This window comes from Phacochoerus africanus, chromosome X (assembly GCF_016906955.1).
Source record: "Phacochoerus africanus isolate WHEZ1 chromosome X, ROS_Pafr_v1, whole genome shotgun sequence".
Taxonomy (NCBI): Eukaryota; Metazoa; Chordata; class Mammalia; order Artiodactyla; family Suidae; genus Phacochoerus; species Phacochoerus africanus.
This window is the reverse complement of record NC_062560.1, coordinates 14,679,970-14,699,222: the sequence shown is the minus strand read 5'-3', so window position 1 is coordinate 14,699,222 and position 19,253 is coordinate 14,679,970. Positions and strand designations below refer to the sequence as shown.

The window sequence follows — 19,253 nt, the reverse complement described above, 5'->3', positions numbered from 1 at the left end:
TGTATGAATTGGGAGATTTATGTTGATCACCTGCCTTGCACAGAACCTCAACTAATGAAATAAAATAGAGTTCAGACAGTTTTAAAGAGAAGTCAAGATAGCTCTTTCACTGTAGAAAAGATTGCCATATTCTACAAAACAGTGTTCAAACAATGCAAGATAAGACTGTAAACCGTAAGACTATTATACTACTAGTCTTTGAAAAAATATTTCTGTAAATAGTTCATGAAAGAAATTTAAGTTCTAGGCACTTAAAGCATTTTCTTTAAAATGTTCTGCATAAGCTTTCTCTATGATCAAGCCTTTAAGTAAAACATCTAATCTTCAGAAATGCAAAAGGCTATCTGGATATAAATGAATCCTTGTTTTCTGAAGATTACAAAATATTCTTCTATATTATAAATTGATAGTAAATAAGTATTCATATCATGTACCAGTAATGACAACTAAAGAGAGAGGCAAATATACCCATCAAGAAGGCCTTATAAAAGATTACACATTCCTGCTTTAAAATAAAATATACTTAAAACTGAGGCCACTTTTCAGCCAAGAAGAACCAGTCTGGGCCCAGTGACCATTTGTTAAAAGCCTACATTTTGGAGAGTCAGTGTCTCTGCCTTATCAGTTGTTAAATATCATTCCTGCTATAACTCTATAGAACCACCAATTGATAAACATAAAAAGATAGCTCAAAAATGTCAGACATAAAAAAGACATTACGGGAGTTCCTTAGTAGCCTAGTGGTTAAGGATTCAGTTTTCACTGCTGTGGTGTACGTTTGATCCCAGGCTTGGGAACTTCCACATGCCATTAGTGCAGCCAAAAAAAAAAAAAAAAAAAAAAGACGGAGTTCCTTTTGTGGCTCAGCGGTTAGTAAACCCGACTAGGATCCATGAGGATTCGAGTTCAACCCCTGGCCTCGCTCAGTGGGTTAAGGATTCCGGCATTGCTGTGAGCTGTGGTGTAGGTCTAGAAGCAGCACAGATCTGGTGTTGCTGTGGCTGTGGTGTTGGCCAGCAGCTGCAGCTCGGATTTGACCCTTAGCCTGGAAACTTCCATATTCCGCAGGTTCAGCCCTAATAAACAAATAAAAAAAGACTTACAATCACCAGCATATTGCTATAAGAGAATCTTGTGTCTCTTGCTGGTACTTGAGTGATAAACATCATTATCAATAAAAGTAAAAATTTGTTTACCAAAGAGCTTCCCTCAAATACTAAGGTGCACTGTTGTACCAAGAAAGGCACATCTATGATATTCATTAAATGCAAGCATTTAGAAGAGTCTAGTTAATTTTTAAAGCGCTAGTATGTTTTTAAGCAAGATACCGCCTAGATAACGTCGTCTTAGGAGGTCACTTGGCTGGTGGACGGCTTGGGTTTTGCTTGCATATTCAGCACATAGTCATGATGGAAGGATGAGCGGACAGTGCGATTCATCAGGGGCTGAAGGGGGCGGAAGTTGTCCACCATTTTCTTCTCCGTCTCCCCCTTGGAAGTGAAGAGCAGAGTCCGAAATTGCTCAAGCTAGAAACACAAACAGAAAGCATAATTTCAGTAGAAAAACAGCCTTACTTAATGAATAAATTACTTGCATTTTTACAACTCTGAAACATTCGTCTAAAATTGGCTACAGAAGGAGAATTTATTTCTGAGTAGCAGTGCCTTCACTGCTGGACAGGGGAGAAGTGCTCTGTGAGGAAATAGCAAGACACGGTGAAACCTGGGGGCACTCGGGATCCAAAGACTGGGGGTCAAAGGCCCTGTCCCTCATGTATTAGCCATTTGCCAAGGATGAGTTACTTCATCTTTGGTTCTGGGGAGCTTCATCCTTAAATGGGCAAAATAGCCAGATAATAAAGAAAAGGTGAGATGCATATAGTTACAGTGCCAAAACTGTTTCGTTTTTTTCACAGTTTAACTGAATCATTAATGTGAACAATGCAGTGACTGCAGACAGGGCAATGCAAGTGGAGGTCTTAATAGGCAGTGGAATGCCCCCTGACAGCACTGTCCAATAAAATTTTCCTCGATGATGGAAATGTTGATTACAGTATTGTACTGTTGGATTACAGTAGCCACAGGCCACATATGGCAACTGAGCACTTGAAATGTGGCTAGTGCAGCTAAGGAACTAAATTTTCTTGGTCTTTTTGCCTTTTCTAGGGCTGCACCCTCGGCATATGGAGGTTCCCAGGCTAGGGGTCCAATTGGAGCTGTAGCTGCTGGCCTATGCCAGAGCCACAGCAAAGCCAGATCCAAGCCTTGTCTGTGACCTACACCACAGCTCACGGCAACGCCGGATCCTCAACTCACTGAGCGAGGCCAGGGATCGAACCCACAACCTGGTGGTTCCTAGTCGGATTTGAAGGAACTACATTTTTTAACTCAGTTTCAATTTAACTGTATTTAAATTTAAATGCCCACACGTGTCTAGCGGCTCATGTACTGAACAGTGCAGCTCAGTACAAAAGGAGTGATCTAAAATCAAGAGCTTGCTTTCCATTGTGGCAGTAGCATCATTCAGTAGCCCCTTGGCTTTCTGAGCAACTGTGTTACCAAACGCTTGACCTCAAGCCAGCCAGAACATCTCTGCATAGCATTTTTCCTCACTCAATCAGGCACACTGTAGCTGCAAATAAATCAGCACAGCAGGCAAGCTTGGGAATATTTGTTTGGATTAAAGACTTCAGAGACAAGCACCAGACACAGTGACCATACTTGCAGATTACACATATACTCTCATTAATTAGGTATGTGTCTGAGTAGTTCAGGTTTTTTTTTTTAATTTAGCTAATTGCAAAAGACTAGAAATAGCCCAAGTACCAATAACAAATTACCTTAGATCTATAAAATGGGCTATTATGTAGCCATTAAAAATGACATTGAAGATAATGTTTATCATCTATAAAATGTTTCACACATCACCAAGTAAAAAGCAGCAAGAGTAATATGTACAGAATGATTCCATTTTGTTAAAAAATTATGTATCTTTATATAGATAAAAGAACAAAAAGATTTATGTGTATCTTTATAAATAAAAGACCAGAGGAATTTACTGGAAAATGATTAACACCCAGTTGTAACATTATAGGCAACTAGGATTATTGATGATAGCTAACATTTTTTTCCTCACTGAATTTTCTGTGTCGAAATTGCATTTGGAAATGTCCTCACATGAACTTCAGACCCTCTGATTTATTTATTTATCTTTCAATATTATGTCAATTTTATTTATTTATTTAGCTTGCTTTTTTAGGGCTGCACCTGCAGCATATGGAAGTTTCCAGGCTAGGGGTCGAATCGGAGCTGTAGCCGCTGGCCTACACCACAGCCACAGCAACAGGATGATCCAAGCCGCATCTGTGACCTACACCACAGCTCACTGAAATGCTGGATCCTTAACCCGCTGAGCGAGGCCAGGGATCGAACCCACATCCTCATGGATACTAGTCGGGTTAATAACCTGCTAAGCCACAACAGAAACTCCTCAATTTCAAATATGAAGGATAGTAGTATATATTTAGTAGACTAGTATATACTATTTAGTAGTATATATTTAGTAGACCTATATATTTAGTAGACTAAATATATAGGTCACCAAGCTCAGGCTTATGGGCAACCTCTGTATTCTGTCATTTGTTCATGGTGGTTTTCATTATACAGAATTTTTTCTTTTTTCTTTTTTTTTTTTTTGCTGTAGTGTACTAGTTGCTATCTTTGTGATTTCCGATTTGATATGAGGTTAGAAAATCTCCTCCATTTGGACGTATAAAAAGGTTTTCGTTTGTTTATCCTAGTACTTTTATGGCCATATTTTTAACATTTAATATATCTGGAGTATATTCTTGTGTAAGGCTTGAAAGGTGGATCCAGCTTTTTCCCCCTAAATGTCTAATGACTTGTCTCATCACTCTTACTGAATAATCTCATCTTTTCTCCCCACTGAGCTGAGCTGCTCCCTTTATCGTAAATTAAATTCTCATATGTACTTGGACATTTTTCTGAATCTACAATTTTCATCCTGTGACTGATCTCTTTATTTGCGTGCAACACTATGTAATTATTGAGGCTTTATAACTCTGTTGATCTAATCATCTTTCATTTTCTCTTTCACAATTTTCCCTGGATATTTATGCTTGTTCTTTTTTTCCACATGAGATTAGAAGTAGCATATCTATATAAAAATCCTATTGGGTTTACATCAAATTTATGGAAAATAAATAATTCATGGACAATAATAGCTTAAGGAGAATTGACATAAAAGGTATCTTTATGTCTTCCTATTTAATAACACGGAGTGAGTTGTATCAATTCCATCTTTTATATCCTTCAGGAATATTTTAAGTTTTCCTGTTAAGCTGATTTCAAGGTATTTTGTATTTTTGTCTCCATTATAGTGTCCTTTCTTCCTTTCTTCCATTATGTTTTTTCAACTGAGTGTGATATATACATGTCAAATGTACTGATTTCTAGAAAATAATATTCTACTACTCTGATTACTGAATTATTTTTATAGAGTTTTTTCTTTTTCTTTTCTTTCTTTTTTTTTTTTGGCTGCAGTTGTGGTATATGGAAGTTCCTAGGCCAGGAATCGAACCCAAGCTGCAGCTGCCATATGTGTCATAGCTATGGCAATGCCAGATCCTTAACCCATGGCACCACAGTGGGAACTTCTACAGGGTTTTTGTTTGTTTGTTTGTTTGTTTGTTTGTTTTTGGGTCTTTTTGCTATTTCTTTGGGCCGCTCCCGCGGCATATGGAGATTCCCAGGCTAGGGGTCGAATCGGAGCTGTAGCCGCCGGCCTACACCAGAGCCCTACACCAGAGCCACAGCAACGCGGGATCTGAGCCGCATCTGCAACCTACACCACAGCTCACGGCAACGCCGGATCTTTAACCCACTGAGCAAGGGCAGGGACCGAACCCGCAACCTCGTGGTTCCTAGTCGGATTCGTTAACCACTGCGCCACAACGGGAACTCTAGGGTTTTTTTATTTGTTAGTTTCTCTGCCTTAGTTTTTCTTTTCTGGTCTAATTATATTAACTACTTCCAGAATATAATTTAATAGAAAATTTAATATGGTAATAATCTTTTCCACATTAAGCATACTGTTTACTTTAGAACTAGATGAATATTCTTTATCAATTTAGGGAAGTCTCCATACATTCCCATTTTATTGAAAATTAAAAAAACCTAAATGTTGAATTTTGCTGTTGTTTTCAAAGAATCTATGGAAATGATTATATTTTTAAAATATTTTTCTGTTTAGAAAAATATCATATCAATTCATCATTATATTATTATCATTCCTAATATTGAATCATCCTTACATTACTGGAATAAGTACTATTTGGACAAAGTATATATTTCTTCTAATATACTTTCTGGATTTTTTTTTTGTCTTTTTGTCTTGGATTCTGTTTCTAATGTATTATTTTAGTTTTTTAAAATATATATTCTTCAGAGATACTAGTCTGTAATTTTTTTTTTTGGGTCAGTCTTTGATGTGTGTTGGTATCAGTTATCTTGACTTCATAAAAAGGTTTTAGAAGCTTTTGCTCTTGTGAAAATGCTTTATAATTAATAAAATCCCATAAAGCAAACATAAGCAAATATTATTGAAGTTATATTATGAATTAAACAGGATGTGTGTATTAACATAGTAATCACCACTTAGTTTGTAAGGAAAAGAAACAGACTCCAGAGTCAAAACAACTGACTTAAAATTTATGGACAGACAGTGATAGATTCTGTTTTCATCCTGAGATGCCATAGCAAAATTTCCTTAAAGATTTTAGAGGGTTTAGAGTAGATCCATTTTCATTCTTCATTCTTCCCCTTAAAAGAGTCTTGTTTATACAGATTCACATTTATATATAAAATATACAATGCAAAAGACATATAACATTGTCAAATGTGGAAGTAAAACGCTTGTTTTCTGAGTTTTAACTCTTCTCTGTAGTTAATTTGAACATTTCCTAATTCATATCTAAATGAACACAAGCTGTTAGCACATTTTAATAAACATATATAACAAGCAGTACAAGATGTTAAAAACCGATGCCGAAGTTTGAGCCCAGCCTTGTTATAAAGGGGCAGACTAGAATTTCCCAATGCAGAAATGTGGGAAGGACGTACCTGATCATGAGCAACCTCTATGGGCTGCTTCTTAATGATCCAGGTGACAGACTCAGAGAGTGGTGGGGTAGTCAGGGACCCCGAATAGGTCCAGTAATCTGGGCAGGTGGGCATCAGGCAGGAAGGGTCGAATGACCCAAATTCCACAAGCGTGTCCTGCCCAAGAGAAGGGGCCATTGAGTCAGCGTTTGATGGTGAAAACCACTCAGGAATCAGATGATGAGTTGACAGTTCTAGGGGAGCCTGGGGACCAGCAGTGGTCCGGAAGAGTTCCGGGTACTTCTGGGCGACTTAGGACAGAATCCCACCCATGCTTTGTTACTGCAGTCAGCGATGTGTTTCTGATAGTCCTCAGTGGGAACACAGCAAAACACATTTTCTCCCTCCATTCTAGTGTGCTTACAGCAGGTGGTTTTCTCTGAACTTTTTTGGAGGCATTAGGTGATAGCTGGTGCATTAACAAGAAGGCTGTTCTTTTTCAAGAGAGACTAATAGAATTCTCCTTTCTAACGTGCAACACAAATTAGAAGACAAGATCCTGGACTAAAAGGAGGGGGAGAGAGAGAGAGAGAAAGAGAAGATGGAGAAAGAGAGGGAAAGAGGTGGAAGAGAGAGAGACAGAGGTGGGGAAGGGAAGAGAAGAGAGAAAGAACAGATACTTTCAGAGAGCAGCTCCTCTGGGATTCTCAATAGTGAATGATTACTTTGGGGGGCTGGACAGAAGTATCTGCCCTGAAGGATGTGGGTAGTTGTTCGGTAAAGCTGGACAAGGCAAGTTTGTATCAAACTGTTCTCTGCTCTCTGCCTGTGGGAGGGTAGCTCCAGTCCAGAAGGTGCCCTGAGTGTTTGCACAAGGACTAGAAGGAAGAGCCGGGGTCAGGAGTAGAGGAGGGGACTCGTTATGTTCCTGAGTCTCTCTGAGTGCTCAGTGTCAGGGCAGCCAAACAGAGTGGTCCGTGGCCACCAACAGAACCACTTCTGTCCCCTGCGGGGTGTCCCAAGGCGAGAGGCTCTCAACACAAGCATCCTAAATAGCAAGCGGTCTTAAAGGGCAGCTTTCAAAGAGAACCTGAACTACATTGTGGTGAATTATATTTCCCAATTCGAAGTGCCATGTTAGTGCCTCCACTCTGAGATTTAGACATAAACTATATTGCAAGTGATTTAGGGGGAAAAATTACCTTATGCTTAATTGATGGCAAAGTATCCACCAATTTCTGTAGCTCTTTATGATGTTTGCCTAGCTGAAAAACAATAAATGAGAAAATATTAAAAACAATTGACATCTCACTTTTGAAACTGTAACAGAATGTGAATTAACTACTGGTGATTATATAAAAAACCAGCCACACTACTTAAGCTTCGCTTAAACTGGCAATTTAGAATGTTTTAAACATCACTGAATTTAATTAGACACAGAACAAATGAGCAGGCTGTTTGCTGACAGGGTCATTGTGCCTGCAGGCAAAGGTATCCTCCATTGAAGCATGAGTTCTTAAATTAAAATTTAAATTAATTAAAATTAAAAATTGTTCCACAAAATAGCCACATTTCTTTCTTTCTCTCTCTCTTTTTTTAAGTAGCCACATTCAAGTGTTCACTTGCCATATGTGGCTTGTGAATACTCTATTGGACGATACATTTTTATACCATTTGAAATATATTCATAACAGTCTTATATTTTAAACATTTTTATCTCAGTATTCTTACAACTTAATGTTGCAGTGCTGTGTCTTTTCATCGTAGGCTACAACACATCATTTAAAGCTAGTAAGAATTTTTTTACCTTTAAAAATACTCCTATCACAGCCAAACCATTTTCTTCCTGTGCTGCATCCTCAAAGTTTTCAAATTTGACCGCATTCCAATGCACCAAGTGCAGCTGAAACACCATTAAAAGATGGTTTTACACATAACCATGTAGTATTGTTCTCAAAACAGACAGCCTTATTCACGTATGATATTTTACTGTGCTTCCTCCAAAATAAAGCCACTGAGAAAAGCATATGACAATCTGGTGTAAAATGAGATAGAAACAGGTAGTAATATATGCAGAAACAGTAATATTTATTTGTTTGTTTTGTTTTGTCTTTTGTCTTTTTAGGGCTGCACCCTCAGCGTATGGAGGTTCCCAGGCTAGGGGTCGAAGGGAGCTGTGGCCACTGGCCTACGCCACAGCCACAGCAACACCAGATCCAAGCCACATCTGTGACCTACACCACAGCCCATGGCAATACCGGATCCTTAACCCACTGAGCGAGGCCAGAGATTGAACCTGTGTCCTCAAGGATGCTAGTCAGATTCGTTTCCACTGAGCCACAATGGGAACTCCAGGAGCAGTAATTAATATTACTTTGTAATAGAAGGATTTACTGGGGCAGGACAGTTTGTGTGTGTGTGTGTGTGTGTGTGTGTGTGTGTGTATTTATATAAATAATCTCCAAGTGATTTCAGGAAGGGAGTAACATTTGTCCATTCCTGTCCTGATTTGCATGAAAAACTCATATCCAAAATCCATTTGCATCTGAAAGAGAGATGTTCATATTGAAAGAGATAGATTCTCTCTTCCTATGCGAATTAGGAGTTGGAAGACAAATTTATTCAAGGGATAACCACTTAAAATGTTTCTTTTTAAGGTAACATTTAAAACTAAATTAGGGAGAAGTTTGTTAGGAAGAAATTCTATTTCCTTTGGCTCTCTGTATTTCTGTGCAAATCATTCCTTGTCCATCATTCATGAATCCTCACTCAGCCTCTGTGTGAGACCCTCAAGGTCATGGTTAACTTCTTCCTCTCTCTGCCTGAAGAGGATCCTGCCTCAAAGTCCTGTTGCTTTTATTTCAGAAATGTTTGTTAAGTCGTGCTCTTTATCTCTGTTGCCACCACTTTCATTTAGGCTCCTACCATCTCATCTTTCACTTGGTTTAGTTTGGCCTGGTGGTCCTGCTCTGTTGCCTGGGTTATTACTTTAGGCTGTCATTTGAGCCTAGCTTAGATTCTAGAAAAAAACCTGTTTCAGGATCTTAAGGTTGATTTCTGCTCTATTATTTGAAATAAAGGCAGTTATCATTTTTACATGTATAAACTGGGAATAATCAAATATGCCTCCGAAAGAGCTATTTAGCATTTATAGGAATTCCCCAATTCTTCCTGATAATTTCTTAGAACTAGAAACTCAGAACTATCCCTTCTTCTCCAGCAATGTCATTGTGCCCAAACTTCTCAGCTTACCTCTGCTGGGTAACATTTGCTGTCCACGGTATGCTCGGAGCCCCAGGCATCGATGGCCCCCCAATGAAAATGGAACTGCTTTAATCGGTAGTTGTGTTCCAGGGGTCCCCCCTCGATCACTGAAACGGCACATCCAACAATTCAGGGGGCAGTTTTTCATGTTATGGAGGAATGGGGAAAGGATGAATCCATGGATGGAGCTTCTACATAAACTGTCGTAAATGGAGCACACTGTATTATATACAAGTGTTTATAAACTTGATTTCCATATAGTTAATACATGTATAAGGGCAAGACCTGCACTCTGAATGACATCAAGATTTAACTACACTCCAAGCTGCATACAATTGTTAAAGGCCAATTCTTGACTTAGTTTTATATTCTATATTTACTTTGCCCAGTTTTTTTATGCACGATAAAATGCAAATTTCTCTCAGCGAATTTATCTAACCCAATCTCATAAAACTGAAATATGGGTACAAAAGATACTCTCTTTTTAACGCACTGATTCTTTGCTTTTCACTTTTTGAAGATACTAGTATTTCTTTTCCTTGTATTGAAATGGAAGAGGAAATTTGCAAGTCAAAAATGATCACCGAGCTCCCTTTGGACAGAGTGAACAATGTGAGTCATCCACACTCTTTCCCACTGGCCTCGCTCTGCTGGATAATAAATACTTTTTGTTTACGCTAGAGTTTTCTGGAGCTAATGAAATAATACATTATAGGGAAAATATTCAGATACGTGTTTTAAGAGTCAGCCTTCCTCAGGCTTTGGGTTGCGCTAATTTTTTGGCTTGAATTTGCTAATGCATGTTAGTTCCTCATTTCTCCCATTTGATCAGACCCTGGTAATGTCTGTCCATGGTTAAATCATACAACAACACGAAAACCCTCCATCTCATCTGTCTTAATGATCTTAGAGTTTATTGCCTCATTAGTTGAGTTTTATGTATGCAAATGATAGAGTACAGTGATCTCAAGGACCAAATGCACTGGCTATGTCATGCAGTGGTCTACTATTTATCTTACAGGCTTTCATCAATATTTTACATAATTTCCTTTTTTGAAAAAAGGAGTTTTGTAAGAGATGAGCAAAGACACCAATAACTACTTTTCTTTGAGGAGCAGGGGACGTGCAGAGAATAATACCATATGATTCACTAAAATAATAGGAGGATGGTACTGAACTGTACTGAAACAAACAGAAAATATCTTCCAAAAATTCTTGTTTTTATATCCAGCTACGTATTGCGAGCATGACTTTGGCAATTATTCATTCTAATCTACCGGATGATATTGAAGTTCTGGTCCCAAATTAAGTGACCAGGGCAGAGGAGAGGGCCAGCATTTCCCTCCCATCCCTGGAAAAACACTGGCACCATTTCTTGGACATTTAACTGTGTGTCTCCTCCAAAGATGATGAGCAGGGCTGAGAGGAGATATCATGCGTGGGTGGCTGCAAGGGAAGTGGGGGTGCAGAACTGGTCTTCAGGTGTGATTTGATTCATCCACACAATACTAAACACATTTGTCAATTCATTGCCACCATTTAAAGCTGGCTGATTTCACATAAAAATCCATGTTTCCAACTTGAGAATAGATGCCCTGCCCTTATCGAGCACAGGCTTCCACCAGGCGACAAGAGGCTAGATGACAGAAATGGCTGCCCCTTTAGATGGTCCCACCAATTCTTCACTATTGCTACCACCACCATTTTTCTCAGACTCTCCCAGACTCTCATTTTCATGACTTCTCTGGCACTGTAGGTACATGTGCATTTGTGACCCCTGAGAGAGATGTTAGATGCCCAGGCATCTGAATTGGGTACCTGCTAGCTAGAAAAATCATCACATTTCTATATGTGCTGGGCACTATGCTTGTATAAATTGTCCAGAGGGGAGAGGTGAGACAAAGTGGTAGTCTCCTGTATGATGCAGTTAAGAGTATGCACTTGGCTGGAAAAAGACTTCAGTTTGAATTAACCCGCTTTATGTCATTAACCAGGAGTGCTGACATTTTCTAAGATGACTGTCAATGCTCCCTCTCTCCTTCTATTCACACCCTTATTCACACCCTGGTATAAACCCTGCCCTGAGTGTGAACTGGATCTTGTGATCTGCTTCTAAGGGCAACTGTGATGGGATCTCACTTTAGAGATTAGGTTACAAAAAGACTCTGGATTTCCTCTTGCTTGCCCTCTCTGACTCTTCTTGCTTAGTTGCTGTCATGAAGCCAGGGGCCATGTTGTGAGCTGCCGTCTGGAAAGGCCCACTTGGCAAGGAAGTGAGGGTGGCTTGGCAAGGAAGTGAGCTGAGGTCCTGGGAGAAACTGAATCCTGCCAACAACCCCTTGAGTGAGTTTGGAGCCTTGAGATAAGACCCCTAACCACAGCTACTCCTTGATCACAGCCCCATGGGAGACCCAGAGCACAAGAAGTCAGCTAAGCTGCACCCAGATTCCCAGTATCTCAGCATGGTCTACAGCCTCTGCAAATTGGCTCTTGCCTATCTCAGCACTTCCTTGTCTGCCAATTCCTTCTTGCACTTTACACAGAGTAAAACCTTATGTGAGCATCACACTACTTCACACCTCCACCTCTGCACAGAGAGCCCAGGTGTCACCTCTGTCAGGAAGCCTTCTCCCACCAGACCGCACTTCCCTCGCAGCACTTAGCTCTCCTCAGTAGCATCCTCTTTTCCAGAGTCTGCCTCCCCACCACACTGTAAGCTCCTGAAGGCAGGTATCAGCCCTTGCTCCCCTTTTTATACAGTGCCTGCTACTTAGTAGGTCCTCCATGAAACCAGGAACTAAAGAAATGGACTGTAGAGTGCCTGTTGGGTTTGTTAATTGAAACAAAGCTGATAAGCTCAGCAGGAGCAAGGAAGAGGAAAAGGGCGGCATCAGGCGGGGCAGATGCATGGATGAGGGGAGGAAATAGAGTTGGCAAGAAACCAGGCACAGAAGGGAGACAGTGTATTACAGTCATAAGATATAGCAAATAAATACATACTTATTTCTTTGAGGCTGCTAATACTTTGTTCCTTCTGTGCTTTAAGATGAGAAAAATTAAACTTCTAAAAAATTATATAACAAATATAAAACATGTATATAAAACAAAGAATCAGGCTTCTAGTAAGCAGTCTACATAATGTTCACCCCATTATTTTGCCTTGAACGTGGAGGCAAGGGGACTAGCAGAGAAAGGGCTGATGAAGGGAAAGGCAGTACACAGGATCTATACAAATAAAAGCAAACGCAAGAAATGGGTAGGAAACTTGGGGTGATGGAAATGTTCTAAAATTGGATTGTAGTGATGGTTGCGCCACTCAGTAAATTTGCTAAAAATCATTACATTGTTCTCTTTCAAAAAAGTTAAAATGTAGGACCAAAAGTTCAGAGAGGCGTTCCCATTGTGGCTAAGTGGGTTAAGGACCAGACATTGTTTCTGTGAGGAAGCAGGTTCAATCCCTTACCTCCCTAAAAGGGTTAAGGATCGGTGTTGCTGTAAGCTGTGGTGTAGGTGGCAGATGCAGCTTGGATCCGGTGTTGCTATGGCTGCGGTGTAGGCTGGTGGCTACAGCTCTGATTCAGCCCCTAGCCTGGGAACTTCCATATGCTGCAGGTGTGGCTGTTAAAAAAAAAATAGAGGAGACCTTAAAACGTTTGTGAGAGCATTCTTACTAGGTTCATTGGTGATGCCATATAAGTGTAAAGCAAGTGAAACAAGGTGGGGCAGGATCCACCATTAGGAGAGCAACGGGACTCATCTCTCCTCCTTAATGCCTGGTGCCATGGCTGATGAGGTTGATTTCAGAGGAGGTGATAAATTATAGGGATCACTCATGGGACTCAGCCCAGGCAGAATTTAGTGCCTTTCCTCACAATATTCTGTATCCCTCACATGCATTCATTAAAATCAATAACTTGTCCTGTTCAGGGAGCCAAATGACAAAACAGTACCCAGCAGAGGGCAGGGGTTTGAGGTGCCCACACCCCTCTCTTACTATCTTCTGCATTTCTGTTAAACAGGTTGTAATGTCCCTCTTTCATTCTTGATTTTAGTAATTTGAGTCTTCTGTCTTTTTTCTGATGGCCCACCTAGTTAAAGGTCTGTCAATTTTATTGATTCTTCCCAAGAACTTTTTTTTTTTGTCTGCACCCATAAGATATGGAAATTCTCAGGCCAGGGACTGAGTCTGAGCCTCAGCTGCAGTCTGTGTCACATTTGTGGCAATGCTGGATCCTTAACCCATTGCACCAGGCCAGGGATCGAGCCCATGTCTTTGCATTGACCCCAGCGACTACAATCAGATTCTTAACCCACTGTGCCATGGTGGGAACTCCCCAGGAACTAACTTTTGATTTCATGGATTTCTGCTCTTTTCTTCTCCAGTATAGGCATTTTCATCTATAAATTTCCCGCTAGTCACTACTTTAACTACATCCCACAAAGTTTGCTATGTTTTGTCTTTGTCACATGCCATCCTCAGCCTCTTTCCTTGTATACTTTGTTCCCCATTCTTTTTAAAGCACGCTGTAGCATCATTTCCTACTTTTTTGAAGTTTATAGACCTTGATGTTTATTAGATCTTTTCTAGAATTAGAATTGTCTCTTGCCTTTCTTTATTTCTAGGATGTCTTTCTTTTCCTTTTTCTTTATATTTTATGTTCATTTACTCTTTCTTCCTCTTTGAGTGCTTTTGATTGTTTTGTAATAGCATGGAGAAATAGCAGTGAAGAATAAGCAGGAAATAGGAGGCAGTCACTGAAATGTGGAAAAAGAGAGAAAGAAAGTTAGTTACTTATTAAAGATTAATGGTAATCTTGGAGTTCCCATTGTGACTTAGTGGGTTAAGGACCCGATGTTGTCTCTGTGAGGATTTGGGTTCAATCCCTGGCCTGGTTCAGTGGGTTAATGATCTGGCATTGCTGCAAGCCGCACTGTAGGTCGCAGATGCAACCTCTGGCCTGGGAACTTCCATATGCCACAGGCGTAGTTGTTAAAAAAAAAAAAAAGTTTGCTGGTATCTCAAAGAAAAAATTATTAAAGCATAACGAGGAGTTCCCTGGTGGCTCAGTGGGTTAAGATCTGGTGTCGTCACTGCTGTGACTCAGGTTGCTGCTGTGGCATGGTTTCTGTCCCTGGCCCAGGAACTTCTGCATGTCACAGGCATGGCCAAAAAAAAAAAAAAAAAGCATAATGAAAAAGAGCTGTCTATTTGATCCTTCCTGACAAAATAAGTAGAAAATTAGCAACCTCTCTACAATTTTTTCTTGCATATTTTGTAAAAATAATGTGAGACTGACTAACCTAGGGAAGGTAAGATCAAGAAATGATTTAGGTAGTTGTGTTTGAAGGTATCTAAAGAATAATTATGAGGGAAGTGTTAGTCATTTGTTTTCCATATGAGATTGCGCAGGCAGATGGATGGATAAGAATTCTTGAATCTGTTGTTCAAAATGAAAAAAAAGTGACTAAAAAATAAAATAAAAAGTTATTTGCCTTGAATGATCTTGAGGATTAACTCACTTTGTTAAGAACTCCATTGAGTAACTTTCTAAGGTTTCCAACTCAATGAAGAAATAATATATTGGCAATGGCTAGTCCCTAGACTGTCAAAGAGAATAGAAGGCTGACCATTATTTGGGGTCCTCAGAAGAAAAGAAAGAACTTTGGGAGTTACCTGGTGGCCTAGTGGTTAAGATCTAGTGTTGTCATTGCTGTGACACAGGTTTGATCGCTGGCTGGGAAGTTACGCAATGCTGCAGGTATGGCCAAAAAAAAAAAAAGAAGGTTGCCAGGGACCCAGACAGGATTGAGACTAATTAACTGAGAGGACTGCTCTGCATCCAGAGTGAAGGTATAAGAGTTGGTGTTCTGTAGACTGGGTGTACCTGTTAGTCTGGTTCTGGCAGGGGTCATGGTAGAGCTCTTTGAGAAGGTGAGAGAAAGACAGGTCGAGCTCACTATGGTGTGAGATGGCCAGCTGGAACACAGGGATGTAGCTTGCTGTTGAGATTTCTGGAGTCCTTATACACAATGTCCTATTACAGGCTTCCAGTTGAAATGGAGGCACACTCAAGACTTTAGAACAATTAGGAAAGATACCGATGAATCTGGGAAGAAGAAGTAATTTCTTTTTAGTTTGAGATATGAAAGTAAGATGTTTAGGGTTTGAGAGGAGAAAAAGGAAAATGGGGGATGTAGTAACACCTAACCCCTTAAGGACAGACCAGAACACTTCCTGAATCACAGCAGAGAAGTGTGCCAGGAGGCAGAGAACCAGAGAGAGAGGAATCCTATTGGAGGAGCAGACTCTTTGCAGTTAGGCCACAGCATCACTAGGAAAATGCAAATAAAACCAAGACATAGTTGAGAATCCTAGAGCTAGGATAAATATAGGAACAAACACTTCCTATTTTTACTTAAAGTTACATGTTTAACTTCATTAACACTTTCATGGATGCATTTCTTCATCTTCATGAGAAGAAATCAAGTTTCTTAGCTGAAATGATTCTTAGCTCTATTGACATTTGAGGCTAAATAACTCATGGTGAAAGCTGTCCAGTACATTGCAGTATATTTTGCACTATTCCTGTCTTCGGCTCACAAGATGCCAATAGCACCCCCCACCACGGGGGGACAGACAAAAATGCCTACATATGTTACCAAGTGTCCTTAGTCCCTGGGGAGGAAGGGGTAGCAAAACCGGCACTTGTTGAAAACCGTTCCTCAAGACACAATATTTTTTAAAAACAATTATTTTAGACTAATTAGGACTATTTGATACTATCAAATTTAGTTTAGAAAAAGAAAAAAGAAACCCATATAAAATTATTCACATTCGGTTTTCAATAGACACTAAAAGTTTCAGGTGAACCTTGAAATCATTCACATTAGTTTATATTCGGGTAGGCTGAAAGAACATTCAAAAGCAATGTAGGAGTTCCGGTCGTGGTGCAGTGGTTAACGAATCCAACTAGGAACCATGAGGTTGCGGGTTCGGTCCCTGCCCTTGCTCAGTGGGTTAACGATCCGGCGTTGCTGTGAGCTGTGGTGTAGGTTGCAGACGTGGCTCGGATCCTGCGTTGCTGTGGCTCTGGCATAGGCTGGGAGCCACAGCTCCGATTGGACCCCTAGCCTGGGAACCTCCATATGCCGCGGGAGCGGCCCTAGAAATAGCAGAAAGACAAAAAACAAAAAACAAAAAAGGAATATGTTTGTATTTACAAGTCGCTTTTATATTGTTTCATTTAAACTAGGTAACATTGTTTAACAGAATTACCAGAACACGAGCTTCCATTTTTCTTTCATACCACTAGTGTTAATTAGTTAAGATGTAACCTCATGCACACATGAATATGCTTTGTGCCCCATTTCAAAGGTGTAATCTCATCAGTTCAATCTGATTAAGCAATGTTACTGTCTAAATAAAAAAATGTCTTATAAAGTCAGCAAGTAGAAAAAATTTGTACATATGCAATACACATGTACAAAAGAAATTTCCAGCAAAACTTTTAATTTCACAGCCTTTCTTTATTACCTTTAGAATCTGTTATATAGAGAGATATACTCACTAATAAAAAATACTACCTATACTAGAAGAAAACATTCATTAAAACCAGAAGGGACATTGGAAAAGTGAGTCCAATGCAGCCCAGGCTACTGCTGACAAAAGCAGACCACGCTCCCATGGAGGCCTTGTGACGTGGCCTGTGCTGACTTCAGACTGCCCCTTAAACGCCACATGAGCGCACAGGTCTGTCTCTCACCTGATTTGTCTGTAGAATCTTCAAATTCCACGAGGAACGAGTACCCGTTATTCCAGACGTGGAGGCAGGTGGTCGGGTCATAAGAGATGGTGAGCGGTTTTAAGCCAGGATCATAGACACTGTCCCTCCAGCGGATGTTGATGGGCGACTGGCGCTCGCCCGCCGGGACCAGGTCCGCGCTCTCCCAGAGAGGGTGCACTAGGAGAAAGCACACTGCGCCTGTCACCCAGAGGCCCACTAGCTGGAATCCCACCGCAGGGGCGACCTGGCCCCATGGAGGCGTGTATGCTGAGTTCGTGTCCCGTGTGAGCAGCTGTGAGGATTAGGCAGCCATCCTGCAAAGCCTGGGCAGAATATTAGCGTTGCTCAGGTCCCTGCGGTTCTTTCTGTCACATGAATAGCTATGGCTTTGTGTTTTAAGGTGTCCACACACTCTCTGTCCCACACGGGCACGGGTGACATCACTGATGGTGATTTTTCTACCAAAGAGTCAAGCAGCAGGTGTTTGTGGCCAGTCCCTGATACACCTCAGCAAGCTTCTTATAATACAGAGAGCGCTGTTGAGACACCCACGCATGATGGTCAGGCCCACGTGTAGAACTGGGGTGGCCAGGTCCAGCTCCCTGCCCTTTAGAAGCAGTGTGGACCCAGACCAAGAGGAGAACTAGATGGAGTATGAATCCAGATAAATCACTACTGGAGTTCCCATCATGGCTCAGCAGGTTAGGGACCAGACGCTATCTCTGTGAAGATGCAGGTTCGATCCAGTGCATTAAGAATCTGGCGTTGGCGCAAGCTGCAGCGTGTTTCGCAGATGCGGCATGGATCCCGTGTTATCCTGGCTGTGGCGGAGTGCGCAGCTGCATCTCCCATTTGACCCTTAGCCTGGGAACTTCCATATGCCGTGGGTGTGGCTGTACAAAGAAAAATAAAAGGATAGGAGTTCCCGTCGTGGCGCAGTGGTTAACGAATCCGACTAGGAACCATGAGGTTGCGGGTTCGGTCCCTGCCCTTGCTCAGTGGGTTAACGATCCGGCGTTCCCGTGAGCTGTAGTGTGTAGGTTGCAGACGCGGCTCGGATCCCGCGTTGCTGTGGCTCTGGCGAAGGCTGGCGGCTACAGCTCGGATTCGACCGCTAGCCTGGGAACCTCCATATGCCGCGGGAGTGGCCCTAGAAAAGACCAAAAAAAAAAAAAAGAAAGAAAGAAAAATAAAAGGATAAATCATTACCAGGGACCCTCTGCACCTCAGCCCAGCACCCAGAATGACTCTGAGGATTTGAGAAAGTGCCAAGGCAGCTGCTGCTCAGTCGAACCCCCCTGTGCGTGGCAGGGTCACCGGCACTCCACTCTTCCTACAAAGCAAGCTTGCCTCTGGTTTCCTCCTACACAGGAGACATTTCTTTTGCTTGGGTGGGTAGCTCCTGAAAGCTAGACATTCAAAATCCTAACCTTGGTTTTGCTTTGCGTTTCTTTGGGCAAACATAGGCACGCGCTCTCCCGAAAGTAGGCCAGTGGTTTTCAACAAAGGGAGCAGTTTCTGCCCCTAGAAGACATGGGGCAGTGTTTAGAGTTGGTTTTGTTCTTGTTTTTGCTTTTGTGTTAGTTACCACGGCCGGAGGAGGGTGCTCCTGACATCTAGTGGGCAGAAACCAGGCATGCAGCTAAGCATCCTAAAGTGCAGAGGACGCCAAATAATGCCAAATGTCACAGTAATGCCAAAGTGGAGAAACCGCGGTCTCTGCAGACTCAGGGCATTCTTCTCCTAAGAACATTACTTTTTCAGGTAGATTAGAGAGAGCTGAAGCCAAGGGTTTTACTTAGTATAAAAAAACTCGTTCCTGGGAGTTCCCGTCGTGGCGCAGTGGTTAACGAATCCGACTAGGAACCATGAGGTTGCGGGTTCGGTCCCTGCCCTTGCTCAGTGGGTTAAGGATCCGGCGTTGCCGTGAGCTGTGGTGTAGGTTGCAGACGCGGCTCGGATTCCGCGTTGCTGTGGCTCTGGCGTAGGCCGGTGGCTCCAGCTCCGATTCAACCCCTAGCCTGGGAACCTCCATATGCCGCGGGAGCGGCCCAAGAAATAGCAACAACAACAACAACAACAAAAG

The 19,253-nt window shown here is 41.4% G+C and overlaps 1 protein-coding gene across 3 annotated transcripts in view; it reads right to left on the bottom strand.

Annotated features, from left to right (window-relative positions):
- Positions 1–1,034: 1,034 nt before the first annotated feature.
- LOC125118505 (carbonic anhydrase 5B, mitochondrial) overlaps positions 1,035–19,253 on the bottom strand; it is a 34,613-nt gene continuing 16,394 nt past the window's right edge. For 2 of the 3 annotated variants that reach the window (XM_047765077.1, XM_047765078.1), the window contains exons 3-8: positions 17,147–17,344; positions 9,372–9,490; positions 7,927–8,022; positions 7,322–7,384; positions 6,141–6,296; positions 1,035–1,526 (exon numbers count right to left, since the gene is read on the bottom strand). In XM_047765077.1, the coding sequence (XP_047621033.1) occupies positions 1,347–1,526; positions 6,141–6,296; positions 7,322–7,384; positions 7,927–8,022; positions 9,372–9,490; positions 17,147–17,344 (812 nt within the window). In that variant the 3' untranslated portion in view covers positions 1,035–1,346. The remainder of the gene's footprint in view (positions 1,527–6,140; positions 6,297–7,321; positions 7,385–7,926; positions 8,023–9,371; positions 9,491–17,146; positions 17,345–19,253) is intronic. The other variant, XM_047765079.1, reaches the window with a different exon arrangement.